This window comes from Melospiza melodia, chromosome 3, assembly GCF_035770615.1.
Source record: "Melospiza melodia melodia isolate bMelMel2 chromosome 3, bMelMel2.pri, whole genome shotgun sequence".
NCBI classification, from domain to species: Eukaryota; Metazoa; Chordata; class Aves; order Passeriformes; family Passerellidae; genus Melospiza; species Melospiza melodia.
Genome location: NC_086196.1, coordinates 26345914 through 26360702, shown reverse-complemented (window position 1 = coordinate 26360702; position 14789 = coordinate 26345914). Strand labels below are relative to the sequence as shown.

Here is a 14789-nt window from a genome sequence, read left to right as displayed (position 1 = left end):
GGTTTGAATGACAGCAGAAATGGGCAGATGCTGCTAAGAAGCTTTTGACACTTGTACCATGCTGCAGGTGTGCCAAGCATGTGGCAGAAATATGCAAAAAGTTCATTATAATACAAGTAGTGTTATCTGCTGCCTGGTCCTTTTGCATTGCTGTGTTCCTTAGCTGCCTCATTAGGTGGGGAGTAGGCCTGATTACTGACTTGTTTGTCAAGTGACAAGCCAGGCTAATTAGTTGTGTGGGCAGAGGATTGGTTTCAAGCTCATCAGGAGGGCACCCTCATCCTTTCCTCAATCATACGCGTCCTGCAGCGGGGTTTGCCGCAGGAGTTTGTTTGTGGGTTCTTCTTCTCTAGAGCTCACGGACAGAAAATCTGGGCTAAATGGGGCACTGAGAGGATCTTTTTTTAGCCTGTCACACTGGAGCCGTGGATTGCAGCAGCGCAACTGGCACTTTTGCAGGGCGTGAGGAACACTTCCTTGTCACCCTGCAGGGTGTGTGGCGGGAGTGGGCGTGCAGCGATAATGGAGTCACCGAGTTAAGTGGCAGGCCTGTGTGGCTGATTTACAAATACCAGTGTTCTTTATTTACACAGACATGTAAACAACAGAAGGTAAACAACACCGCCCAGCTCGGTCTAACAAACAGGCTGCTGCTGTTTCACTTCAGGACCTGAGGTGTTTTAGACATTTCACAGAAACTGTATTGACAGCAAACACAGGAAGGCTACGAGGTTACCTTGACTCTTTCTCTCTGCACGGGAATCGCATGCACGGTGCGGCAGCGCGGGGGAACGGCACCGCCTGAGGCTGCAAACAGGGGTATGCAAGGAACCCACCCAGAGCTGGCCTCAAGTTCGAGTCTGGCCGGAGTCAGCAGTATTTGTGAGCAGTACCACTGCAGCCAGTCTGTCCTCTGACAGCACTTCCCACCCAGAGGTCTGAAAGCACTCTGCGAACAGACTGAGCAATCTTCATCACATCCTTGGCAAATCATCCCGTTTATGTACAAGGAAATAAAGGGAGGGCCTTCAAAGAGCGGCTTTCCCAGAGCTCAGGTTTTACTGGTCTCGTTTCCCAACCTTGTGCTTTAAGCATAGCACCATTCTTTCTTCACAGAAGTACATTGCTTCTTGGCATTTTAGGACAAGCTTTTGAATACAAAGAAATGCCCCAAGCACTGGAGGTAGAGGGGCAGTGGACGGTCCCAGTCATGACCAGAAGCTGCTCTGCTCCAAAGCTGCCCCTGCTGAAAGAGGAGCCAGCTACTGTGCGACACATTGCACCCAATCCCAAGCTTTTTCAAGTTTGTCTGAAAACACAACTAAGGGAAACATTAGCTGCAAAAGAAAATCTGCTCAAAAACAACAGTGCTGATGTGCTGTCTTGCAAATTTAACTGCAACAGTAACCCAAAGACAGAAAAATACCTAGTGGAGAAATGAAGAGTTCTGGAAGTTTGCTGCTTTGTGCCAAGGAACAAATTTCCTTAAAGTTTTAGCAGCAAAAGAATCGGCTAGGGCTTGAACAGCACTGAGTTCTCAGCTGTAAATTCACATTTTGGTTGCACACATACTTCCTAAATAAAAAAAAATTAAAATAACTTCTCCAGATTAACTGGTATTGGATATGTTGTTTGGTTCTGTTTTTTTGGTTTGGTTTCTTTTTTTTCTTTTTTTTTCATGTTGTGGAGTGATAACCATGGCTTGAACCCAAAACCAGTTTCAGCCTTTCTACCTGTTTTCTAACATGAATTGCAAGTTCGATGGGCTCAGCTTGTATGCTAGATCAAATTCAAGCATGTGAGAATTGCTGCTAAAAAAGCAGCTGGGAAGTTGTGTTTGAGCACAGTATTTAAATACTCAGCTGCCTTCTCTCATGCACATTATGCAGCAAGAAGTTTAACTTCTATCCTCCCAATTAGAACTACAGCCCTATCTTTAGTTATCATAGGAAAGGAGATGAATCAACACAACCATAAGATACACCATTTACAGCTGCCAGTACAGCAGCAGGTAAGATAAAGACGGAAAAAGAGGACTGGTTTTCTTAAATAGTCATTCCTGCAATCCTTTCAAACCCCCAGGTGAAAAGGAAACCTAAGAAATTCTCCTTAAATAAAAGCTATGTACAAATTGCACACATTGCAAATGGAGCACTGAGATCAGTTACAGAAAATAAGATGTACAGTCTTCACTGATAACATCTCTCTTGCTATAAACAGTGATAAACAGCATATGCTTTCTTCAGATGTCAGAACCCAGCAAGACAGCAATATTATGTACACAGGGCTTGTTTGCCTTCTGCCTCCCACAGCAGAGCCCCTCCAAACTCTGTTTTCACTTCAGAAAGCTGTGCAGCGACGCTCCTGCGCACCGTGCCGCTGCTGCTCGGCAGATCACAAGAGAGCTGTCATTGCTGTCTGGCTGATGGGCTTCAGGCAGTCTCTGGGTGTGGAGTACCCCTCGCCCCCCAGAGCAGTTTGCTGGGGCTTCTGGTAGTCTGTGCTGTAGCTCACGGAGGTCACAACACCATTAACTTTGGGTTTGTCGTAGTTTATGACACTCTGGGGTGTCTGATAGTCTCCGTTCCTGGTGTCGGTTTTGCAGGAACTGGAGAAGCTGCCAGCGGTAAGGGAGTGTAGCTGAGACGAGGCGACGGGAACGTTGTAGCCGTTCTCAGGGGGGAAATTGCCTTCTCTTGCTATGTGCCGCTCTATGATGGGGGTGGCGTACTCAGGCTCCTGGCTGGTCAGGGGCAGAGCATATTCGTGCCTGTTAGCTCTGTGAGGGCAGTGATAGTGATTTTCGAACTCAGAACTCCCCCTTCTTCCCTCCTCTTTGGTGTCCATGGGGCGAAAAGTAGATCCTTTACGTGTTACTGTCCCGGTTCCGATCATGAGAGGCTGCTGATAATCTACAAGGAAGCACGAAATGCTCAGTTAGGCACAGATTGGTTATCTTATGTATATAATACTTATGCACAGATAGGTATTTTATGTTATGTTAAAAGCTACTCTGTTTTTGTATCAAAAGTGTGGTTTTTGGGGATGTGAGGAAACCTTTCCCCAGCACTGATCCTGTAACCTCCTTCAGCGAGCAAGAGTTGCAGAACATGGCAGAAGCTTTTCTACAGAGAAGCTCCAATCTGCCACCTCTTTTTCTACTCTCTCCCTCCCTTCCCCTACCTACCCCCCAAATAAATTAACATTTCTGGAGTATACTTGAAAGCCCTAAAAAAGAGTGAGGTCAACAAAACATTAACAACAAACTGGACAAAGGACACTGCATGAAGATCCACAAGTGAGAAGTTCTCCAAAATGAGTGTTCCACTTTTGGAATAATTAAAATGCCCAGAGGATTCTTAACGAGCCGGCTTTATTTAAAAGGCATCTCACAGCAGCTGACTGACAAGAAGGATGAAGTTAGGCAAAACGGCAGCCAAGAGAGTCAATGGAAGTGTGAAATGTGCGAAGCCAGCTCAGCACGGCTGCAGGCGTGCCAGGGGGGATGAGCTTGGGGGGAGAAGCAGGAATGGTGCTGCTGGAGGGACTGGGCAGTCACCCAGTCAAGGGGGAGGGCAGGGACAGAGCTGGCCTAAGGGCTGAGCAGGAGCAAGGAGCGAGATGGAGGAAACATGGCCACAAGAAGTGCGTGTTTGTGCCTCTAGCTATGGTAGGTGCCGGGCTGCCGTGTGAGGAGGTCTGAACGAGAAGGTTTTCTGAAAAAACAAGCAACGCTGTTATGAGGAAAGTGAACGTTCTAACTTTCTCGCTTTGGCGCTGGTGACAATCTCGTACAGATACCAAGGGTGGCCTGAACAGCTCTAGTAAATGACACTGCTAAAGTGTGGCGTTTGCACGCAGGCGTGAAGAAGTTAGCTCGGTTTCTGTTCTGGCATCGCGGTTCAGCTGACATGAGCGTCGAATTCGATCCCATATGTCCTGTGAATCTTTTTGGCAGTTTCTGGCTGGGTCCCAAACTTCAGCATGTAGGGTGAAGGTGTTATGATATTTCTCCAAGTAAGTAGTGCAGCTCTCCCCAGCATCGCTGCCGCCATCCCCAGAAATCTCTCTCGCTCAGGATGGAGCATCTCGGCTTCCTCCTGGCTGCCTCTGGGAACCAGCAGGCAGTCTGAAGCGAGGGAATTCCATGTAGCATGAAAACCTATATGCAAACTGTGTGCTCCCTGCAATTAAATTATTAAATGGCACATTTCTAGGTTGCATCCACGTTCTTATTTAATGTTTTTTTAATTTTAAGGAGACTGCAGGTGAAAAGCTAAGGCTGGGAATATGCCTGAGCCAGGCTGAGAGTTCCGACTTCCCATAAACACAGCAGGAGGGGATGGTGGAAAGACTTCCCAGACATGGCCAGGGAACCAAAAAACCATATTTTGTGAGCAACCTTTATTCGTTCTTTTTCCTTAAAGCTGTTTTATAGGTCTCTGCACATTTATATTGAAAGTTCCTACAGAGGATTGAAACTGTCTTTGAAAGATACTGAGAGCAGCACCATATGGAATTACAGTAACCATCCATTTGTTTTTTAAATGTATTTCTCTGCCAAACACAATGAAGAAATTCTAAGGAATTTCTAAGGTCTGGAGGCTGGAAACAGGAAACTAATCTTTCTTCAAGAGTGCTGATCACTGATCCCATGAAATGGCTGGTCTCACTAGCCTTACCAGACAGACTAGACTAGGCAGGGATAAGATGTGCTAAGAGGATGAATTAAAAAATCATCCCTTTGGGATGCAAATAGTACTGATGCTCTTTCATTGGGATTTGCTCTATCCAAACAGTGACCTGGAGCCAAAGTAACACAGGAAGAAATGCTGTGGTTGGCTCACTTCTTCCCTCTCATCTACCTGCCCGCTCTTCAGGAGGCCTCACCTCCCAGATAGTTCAGGAAAGCTGCACAGGGATCTGAGCACAACTTCCAGCTAGGCATGAAATCCCACCATAAGCCAACTAAATAATTTTTCTATTTTATCAGCAGCAAGGGGCATCATATTCTGTTCCATTTCCAGAGACACTTGTGTTTAAATAGAAACACAAAAATTAGTCAGCAAAGGGAAGCAATCCTATCCTAGGCACATTCTTGCACTTCATCCATGCCTGAGTGCCTTCCATCAGTACCTTCAGCTGCAACTATGTCAGAGTCAGGAAATTTTTCCAACAACTCCACGAAAACAAAATTCCAAAACAGTGGGCCTTTCCCTCCCTAATATATTTATAGCTGCTTCACTATACATTTGGGATGAACATAAATAAATCTGTTCCTGAGACTCAGTTTGCAAGAGAGTTGAAGTTTGTCACACTGCTGGGCCATCCCTCTGCCTGTTACTGGCTCTGCACACAGAGAAAGAGGGAAGGATCTGAGGGGGAGAGCTGTTACCTGCCATGTCACTGGTGACCAGATCCAGCTTTTGTGGTGTCTCCTTCTCATTATTATAGCTGATGGTAAATTCAGTTGACTGATGTCTGGTAAAGGGCTGCTTGATTTGTTTCCAACAACCTGTGAAAAAGAAATTAAAATAGAAGGCTTATCAGCAAGTTAAATGCTTGGAATCAGAAGACTTACCAGCAAGTTTAATTTTCGGTATACTCATTGCTGTCAATATATTGAAATAGTTTAAAAACATGACTAAAATGGGCTGTTTGTTCAAAAAAAGCCCCCTGAATATGGAGGGTGAAGGAAGAAGTGAATCATCAACTGGGATTTCCAAGTTTATATAAGATTTTTTGGCAAGAAGGGCTCAAACTCTGTAGGTGCCTACAGTGATGCCTTAACAAAATATATTGATAAAATACCAACTTTAAGTCAGTTATGTTTAGGCATTGAATATGTGGCAAAAATAATGCTTAAAATTTCTCCTTTTGCAGTGGATTAGTGTGGCTTCTGATTCATGGGTATCTGAGCACCTGCAGTCATCAATTAACTTGTTCTCACAACATCCTTGTGAGACAGAAAAGAAAAAATCCACAGTGTCAGGGACTTGCTGGAGCCTGCGCCAGGAGGTCTGGGGAGAGGTGAGCTTGACTCACAGCTTTGCAAGCCCCAAGCCTGGCTCACAAGGGCTTAGGAGCTTGATTTATGAAGCAGACACACAACAAATGAACTGACTGGGTAAGAGGCTATCTCCAATTTCTTGGGATTTGTCCTCATTAGCAAGTGAGAAAGGATTATGATGTGACCTTGAAAAATCATATTAGCAAATATGATGTTAAGTACAAATTAATTTTCTAATGAGGGCGAGCTGCAGTGGGTAACAGCATTCCTTTCACTGACGTCAGCACCTACTGAGGGATGAAATTTTGGAGCTGAGCTGTTGCAAGAGACTTGTCAAGAGACATATGAAGTGCTCAGTGGTTTGGGTTTTTTGTGGAAAGCCGAGTTTCAGAAGGATATTCCTCGACGGAACTGGTTGGCCAGGAAAATCACCCCAACTGCCAAGCTGATGGGAACCCCACTCTAGAAAATGTTATTGAGCAAGACAAAGAAAATATTTTTGCAGTCATCTTCTAAAGCAGTGTGCCAAGCCAATCCCTCATTCAATACAGCTCACTGTTCTTAGGCTTTATAAATACACTTTCAGCCAGAGAGCGCAGTGAGAAAAAAATATTCAAGCCATAAAAAATGATTACCTCTTGCTCTCTTAGAGAAAGGCAATCCCCTCTGCTGTGGGGAAAGGAAAAGAAAAGCAGCAATTTTCTGCAAAATAGGTATTTTGGAAGTGGGAAGGAAAAGGAGGGCACCTGGGAGCACTCTTACATGCTAATTTATGCACTCTGTATAATAGATCTTTTGTTAATTGCCTTTCTGTCATAGAAACCAAATTATATTGTTTCTCAGGGCACTGTGCTAGGATGACACAAGTGGGACTATCATTTGCTGTTTCCCTTGTATGAAGAGGTGAATTTGAATGAGGAAATGTGGATGCTATTTCACAAGCATTAAATGCTTAGCTGCATAAACCCCTTCCTGCTGGCCCAGTGGACAGGACAGGGCAAAGTGCATGATTCTCCACTAACCTGATTTCTGAGTACTGGATAATCCATAAGAAAGTCCTTTGGCTTCTCGCCTGTGAAGAGAGGAAAGGGTTTATAAACATCAGTACTTTCAGCTTCATGCCTTAGCTCCAGCAGAGCCTTTTTATTTAGTGGCTGAGGACAAGGCTTCACTTTGAGTTCCTGGAGGTTGTTGTTTACTAGAACTAGGCAAGCAAACCAGCACTTTGACATTTTCTTTTCTTCTCCATCTATGTGCGACTTGTGAGTGCTGGTGTTCAAATTTCCAGGGCTGGCACTCACCAGTTTGATGTGTCTATGTCTAGATGTGTCACTCTGGGCTATGTTTGGGTCTGCTCTTCTGAAATCTTTGGCTATTTTATAGATTTACTGGGAATCCAGGGCAGAGCTGAGTATCACATATACTCAGCTCTGGTGATGAAGCAGCAACACCAGAGCATTGCTTACACTTCCAAATCCCCATCTGCTGACAGAAGCATTTCCTGGTTCAACATGCAAGTGCAGGTTCATAGGAATGGGCATCTAGCAGGAAGCACAGCTAGCAGTGATTCTTCCAGTCCTCAGTCTTGTGAGATGAAATAGCTTCATTTTAGCTGCTTGCACCAGTGTATGTGTGACTCCACAGAGCAGAGCTCTGCTTCCAGCCTGCTAGGGTAAGTGCTCTAACTTGAGGGACTGGGAAGCAGAAACACAAGAGAAGGGAAATAAAAGAAAATGATCCTGATAGATAGCTCAAATCTTCCTTCCCTTCACTGCATTTTTATTTGGTTTTGATGTGGTAAGTATCCTATCTTTGACTGCTTTACACCTCAATGCATGTGGGTATATGTAGGGTGAAGAGAGCAGCTGGTTATGCACAGTTCTGACCTGCTTTACCTTCATTTTTCTCTTGACTAGGGGAGGCATACAGTAAGAAATATAATTTACAATGTCCATGAATGCACCAGCTCCTCCTGGTTTAATTTATAATCTGCATGGTAGCCTGTGCTTCTGTCAGAAGGGATTCCCCATGTGTGCTACAATTTAAACCCTGCAGTGGGTACCCTCAGCACTGAGTTCTACTTAAAAGAAAGACTGACAAACAGGATCAATTCCCAGCTCTCTGGTTAGGAGGCTCTGGAAAGAGGGCATGGAGTTGGACAGGCTAGCTAGGTACCCACCAATGCCTCCTTTCACAAACACCAGTATCTTACTTGCGTAGGGCTGCGCAGATGCAAATTCCAGAGAACAGGAACAGAAACAGCATGATGAAGATGGGGACAATTATAGCTGTGAGCTTTAAACCTGCATGAGAAAAAAAGAAGGCATAAAAGTTTAAAAGGTAAATTACTCCAAAGATGGCAATTTTTACAACAGCAAGAGGTAGATAATGTTGCAGGAATGCTTCTTGAGGAGAGTGTGAAAATGTACAACAGTAAAACTAAAAGACAATCCTCAGCCATGGTTGGATGCCATGGACCCGTGTGGAACAATGTTGAAACAAAATAGTTGAATATACTTTCTCAAGAGTTACACTTGACTTGGCAGCTATATGCATCCTTACAAAGAGCAGCTCTTTCTTATTACACACTAGATGACTTTAAAAAAGCCACTCATACACACTCTGTTTGCAGTTGCTTATAAATCTGCCAAAGGAGACTGCAATTTTACTTGCCAAGTATCTGGCTCATGCTGAACTGGCTGAAACATTTCAGTCAAAATAGCTCAAAGATTTCCAAGAGGGAACCTAGGGAAAACCTGTTTAGCCACTGTTAAATTCTAACACAAAATGCTTTAGAGCAGGGATTTGAAAATTAGAAGTGGGGTGGCTCTTGTGTCAGGAGCGTGCTGTTCCCTGTTTCCACAGACACTTGCCAGCTGGGAGAATAAGGCAGTACAAGTGTCCACAGGGTATTTACAATTTAGCAGATGAAATCTCAGTAGATTTCATTTTCAGTGAACATGGATATGGTTTACTCCTACCGCTGCACAGATGAACAGAGCTTGCTTGCTCTTGGCAAGCAGTTTCAGAATTTTTTTCTTCCACTGATTGCTTCTTACAACTTGTTTTTTTCACAGAGGCATTTCTACAACTATCAGCTACCTAATGGGTAGGAGCATTTGGTACAGTGGGTCTGGCAATTCCTGCCTGGCTATGAGCCCACCAAACAGTCAGTATAAGCACCAAATTTTGTTTGTTTGCTTTTTAAAGTCTATGAAGTTAGCTCCACAACATTAAAGGATGAAGACTGCAAATTCGGGGAGAATTACACAAATTAATGTTGTCTGAGCCCCCATAAACACAGGCATTATGGAAGAGTGTTTAATTACACAATCAGGCACTGCTGTATGCTGCTTTCAGCTGTGAACTCACTCTGGAAGGAGTCAGGGTTGTGTGGAGAGAACACTTTAGTGAGACAACTACTTCACATACTAAAAAATTCTAAAATACAGGATGAGAGTGAGGAAGAACTCTCCCAAAAATTGCTGCTGAGTGCTCACTGTATTCCCTTGAGCCACCCACCAAGCATGGCAAATCAACCAATATGACAGGGAAACCAAAGCCCAATGTTTAACACATCAAGGAAAATTAAGGCTTTCAATCTCTTTCTGTGCCTTAAGACAAAAAGAACCTATTGCTCCTCCCTCTTCTCTCTGTCATTATTAAAGTCTGAAGGGAAAATAAAAGTTTTGATTTGTGAGAAAGTTTAAAGTTCACTCAGACTGGGCTGAAGACATGATGCATCCTAGAGAAAATGCAGCACTAGGTAGTGTTACCCAAGCTAGTTTCTTCGGAGGGGATGGGCTCTGTAACAGTCCTGTCTTCTTTCCCAAGGGAGGTTTCTGTGCTCTGACTCGGTTTCTGCCACATGGAATGCGTGAAGGAGCTGTTAGCTGCAAGAGAGGAGGGGACATCAGTGGCACTGGGCAGCACAGGGGGCTTCAGAGGCACCATGCACTGCTGCTGACCCCATACCTGGCATTATTCTACAGCCCATCAGCTCCAGCTTCAGGGCTATCCTTTGGTTCCAGCTCTGAGGGATGATCCGCACGTAACGGGCCACGATGGGAGGGATGAAGTTATTGCGCACCACGTCACCGGCGTTGGAGTTGCCTTGGAACACCTGCAACGGAAGGGACACACATTGTCTGCCCTGCTTTAAAAGCCTCTTTCCTCAAAGTGCTCCTGACATCCAGCTTCAAAGATTTTCATCCTAAGACTAACACACTGATAACCTGGGATTCAGCCACAAGATTTCAGGAATTGAGAGTTCTGGAAAGAAATAATCGTTTTAGTTGTGCCAGATGATCACATTTTTCTGTTAGCTTGGAGGAGAAAGATTATCACCGTTTCAATACTGTGGAATTCCCAGTTAATGTATGCTGGTATCATTTTTTATTTAAGAGCACTGCAGCACCCTTTCTTGGAAATAGTGGATAGAAACATAAAAAGGAAAAACCTGAAGTGAACCATTTCTAGACATTTTAGTAAAATGGTCCATTTTCTATATCAAACTTGAAGAATGACTATTAAGTACACAGTTGTCACTGCATTTATATATTATTACCCAGAATCAGCTCAGCCCCTTGTGCAGAACAACCATCCTTGCAATATTAGTTCTTGGAGATGCTTCAGCATGATTTAGGAAAACTTAAAAGCCTGATGAGACAGAAGTGAGCTCAGCATATCTTAGATAAATTGCCAGGCCATATAGGGTTCTGATGGGGCAGGCTCTGTCATGCACCTTAGCTGAAACTAAGACTGTATATAATACTTTCAAAGGATATTTGTATACAACAAGTCACTGTGGGAAACTGCAAGCCTGCATATTTTAAAAAGCTAAGCCTTTGCAGTTCACCCACTACTAGGCTGATTTGTCACTCTTTGGGCCAGCATCCCCTCAGTTTAACATTTTAAAAAATATTAACACCATTAATGTTGGAAATTCCTTGCCATGCAAGCTAAGAAAAGCAGAGCCAGCAGGAAATCTCTCTTCAGCTCTGCCAAGTTTTCAAAAACTGCCATCAGCGCTGAGGACAGTAGAGCCTTCTCCTGAGGCCAGCTGAGATCCCTCAGGAAGGATGGGTCTGACTTTGAACACTGTGGGGACAGGGAGGAAGGCTTTTGGGATTTCTTTTGTTTGAAAGAAAACATGAAGGTTCCAGGGGAAAATGTTTCCAGACAAACTGCACCAGCAGCTCTGCCCTTCACTGGAGGGGTTGTTTCATTTGGCAGGGGGAGGTGGATTGACCATCCCAATGCATTTGGAGCTGACCCTCAGCTTTGCTGGTGCCATACCAACAGCATCCCTGGCACGGGCAAACACTGAGCTGAGCAAAGGACTTGCCCCAACAGCTGCTGTACAGCTCCAGTTACAGCACTTTTTTAAAAGAAGGGTGCAGACATACACATGCCTCCCTGCGTGTGTCCCACAGCTCCACCAATCCCTGGATAACTTCCTTGTTTCAACAAGCTCACTATCTGCTCTGCAGCCATAAATTACACTGGTGAAGACAGCCCAAGTCTAGACAAGTTTGAAACTCCTAATCATTCTTGACAGTGAAAGCTTGCCCTTCAATGTCAAGACAGCATAGGCATTATTGTTTTGTGTTTTCCTACCCTTCCCACTTTCCCTTACCTTTTCTTCATTGCTCAGAATCCCTTTGTAAGTTCTCCATTTTGAGTTGTTATTTTTATAGTTCATTGTAAATGTCTTCACATAAAAGTTGAAATGCATGGATCCAGAACCAGTGGTCTTAATCCCTTTTAAGAAAATGCAAGAAACATTTTCATTTGCTATGTGCCTGTTTTAAGGGAACATTTCCATACGCAAACACAGAAGCCAAATCAATTTGGAAAACTTGATGTTCAAGGTGTTAGTTTATTTTTCAAACCATGTTGGAATTGAGTTTAAAAGTTGGGTGAAGAATGGAAATCTGTTTTAAATTGTGAACTTAGACCAATAGATATTTTTAATAGAGCACAAAAGGCTCTGGGAGCTAGGTCTGTTCAGCCTTGAGGAGAGATGTCTGAGGGGACCTCATCAATGTCTGTCAGTATCTAAAAGGAGTGTGCCAAGATGATGGAGCCAGGCTCTGCTCAGTGGTGCCAAGCACTAGGACAAGAGGCAATGAAACTGATGCACAGGAAGTTCCACCTGAACATGAGGAAGAACTTTACTGCGGCCAAACACAGGAGCAGGCTGCCCAAAGTGGTTGTGGAGTCTCTCTCACTGCAGATATCCAAGAATTACCTGGACACAATCCTGGGCTGTGTGCTCTAGGATGACCCTGCTTGAGGCTGGACCATATGACCCACTGTGGTGCCTTCCAGTTTTACTCATTCTGTGATTCTGTGACTCCAAAATGAAAATTGCTTTTTGATATTATGGTCTGTATCAGCCATCTTTACATCTTTAGCAGCAACTGTAATTTACATTTTTACAACTAAACCAGGAGATGGAAACAGGAATTTCTTTCACTTAGGCCTTGTTTTAAAGGCTGTGACTTTCACGTTTCTTATTGATTTCAGATCATCTGCCCAGACTCCACTGCTCCGTGTGTAAAGTATTTTGTCCTGTCAGCATGTTTACAGATCAGCTGAGTTCAATCCTATATCCTCATAGGAACACCAGTCTTGCAAATAGTTTCTTGTTTTAAACAGGAAAATTATATTCCTGAGCGCAGAAAGTGCAGAACACTTAATTACATTTAACAAAAGAAACGTTGCATTAGTGCACTATCAGCTTTCCAGCTGCATTCAGTTTCTTCTCCAGCTGAAACCCCCCAATTCCCAGAGAGCGACATACCCGTGATTCTCTTCTTCTCTCCCAGGTCTATCTCCAGCCATTCCCGGTTGCTGCTGTGGTTGGAGGCCCAAGACCATCCTGGGACTTGTAGCCAAGCCTTGTCTGGGGACCACAGGAGTAGTTGCCCAAATTCATTGGTCTCCTCCCAGTAGGAAGATGCAGTAACCTGGCTCTTGGAGAGGAATCCCTCTTCCAGACTGAGAGATTTGTTGCAGCCTAGGAGTCCCCACACAGACAGGCAGAAGGAGTTATTTTGCATTTTCACAGGATATTTTTATATTAGGCTAGCAACATTTGAAGACCACCCACAACAGCAAAGTCAGACATTGCTGAATCTAGTGCTAGCCTGATGCTCTCCATTAGCTGTGGTGTTTACCAGTCAATTTGTAGCGTATGATCCAGTACCGGAGTGCTGCAGTCCCAATCCTTTACCAGTCTAACTCCTACATACATGACACCTTCTGACTACATCTGCTATTTTTGCCATTTAGTCTTTTAATCTCTGCACTTTTGTCTCATTCCTGTGAAGACATATTTTATTTTTAAATTTTTCCTTCTGAAACATAATATTTATGTTTTGAGATTGGCATTAACTAATTCTGCTGTACAAAACATTTCACAGATGAAGGCACTGTACTGAGAGGAATACTTTACTGTAAATATTTCATGATTCCCACCTGCAATTAGGGCTAGGAAAGTTACTCATTAGAGAAGCTCCTTGATACAGCTGCCAAGATGTGATATCATGAAGATAATATCTGTGGGTAAGCACTACAAACTCCACCAAAGAACCCACAAAGTCTCTGCACATCAAGGTTCTTCAGAGAAAACAGGCCAGTGGAATATGGTTCAATGAAGTTAAAAATAATTCCTTGGCAGATGCAAAGACCTATACATGCTCTACAGTTTTCAGTAGAATAGTAAATGATATTATCTCAAATGAGTGAAATATAATTCAAATGAACGAATGCGAACTTCCCCCCCCCCTCTTTGCTGTGTTTTATGGAAATGAACGGCTTGACAGATTAAAAGAGGGTTTTGCATCTTGGAAAGCCATAAACAAAAATGCCTTCTGTATCAGTGCAATATAAATATATTTTCATTTCTCTCCTATGTTTTCTTTCTCCGCTTGTATGATGAAGATGGAAATTACAAATATCTGAAGAAAAACTGCTTTCATTTTCTGTAGCCTAAAGTACATAAAAATGGGATTATCTGATTGTCATCTTTCATATGCTGGCACCAGAAATGTAACAGCAGAATACTATTTCTGTTTCTCATCTATGTGCGTATGACCGCACATATTCTGTGTTTTTTCCTAGCTTGCTTCAGATCCCTTCAATTTTTTTATTCACTTGCCAATTTTAAAAAACTGTTGTCCTAAAATATCCTTCCTAGACACAGCCTGACATTCTCCTGATTATTTTTTAAAACTTTTACAGAAAATATTTAAATAGCTCAAAACAAAGCAGTTTTTCTTACCATTTGAAGTAAACGTAAATCGCTTATCTGACAGAGAACCACTGTAAGAGAAGAAAAAGGTAATTCAGCCTCTCATGAGGTGGTCACAGGAGTGCTGAGGCAGAGCTGCACAATCACTGTTTATCCAGTAAAATATCTCTGGCCAGACAGCCACTTTCTCTGCTGGCTGGATACTGACCCCTGTAAGAGCACTCAAGTGCGTCTCTCACTGTGACTGAAATCAGGTAATTTTTTAATGGTTTTGAGCATTTTTTAAAGCTTTAGAGTGATTTCCCATTGCCTCACTCTGTTACTCCTGCTGCTTGTGAAAGAGCTACACTTGATAGAGACTAAACCACACCAGCTCTGGCCATTCCTACTTGGGCTACAGGTGTGTCATAGGATGAAAATGGGATGAAAACTGCTCCTTGTTTTAATCTGGGTGGGAACCAGTTCTGTTATAACCACGGCCAACATCTCCCATCAGGAATGGTTCTTTATGCTCCATTA

General features: G+C 43.5%; 1 protein-coding gene across 2 annotated transcripts in view; it reads right to left on the bottom strand.

The window, feature by feature from the left end:
- Window positions 1–558: 558 nt before the first annotated feature.
- The window catches only part of DCBLD1 (discoidin, CUB and LCCL domain containing 1), a 46029-nt gene continuing 31798 nt past the window's right edge, over window positions 559–14789 (bottom strand). For both annotated transcript variants that reach the window (XM_063151061.1, XM_063151062.1), the window contains exons 7-15: window positions 14301–14341; window positions 12819–13034; window positions 11649–11773; window positions 9986–10133; window positions 9787–9903; window positions 8223–8313; window positions 7033–7082; window positions 5396–5515; window positions 559–2912 (exon numbers count right to left, since the gene is read on the bottom strand). In XM_063151061.1, the coding sequence (XP_063007131.1) occupies window positions 2395–2912; window positions 5396–5515; window positions 7033–7082; window positions 8223–8313; window positions 9787–9903; window positions 9986–10133; window positions 11649–11773; window positions 12819–13034; window positions 14301–14341 (1426 nt within the window). In that variant the 3' untranslated portion in view covers window positions 559–2394. The remainder of the gene's footprint in view (window positions 2913–5395; window positions 5516–7032; window positions 7083–8222; window positions 8314–9786; window positions 9904–9985; window positions 10134–11648; window positions 11774–12818; window positions 13035–14300; window positions 14342–14789) is intronic.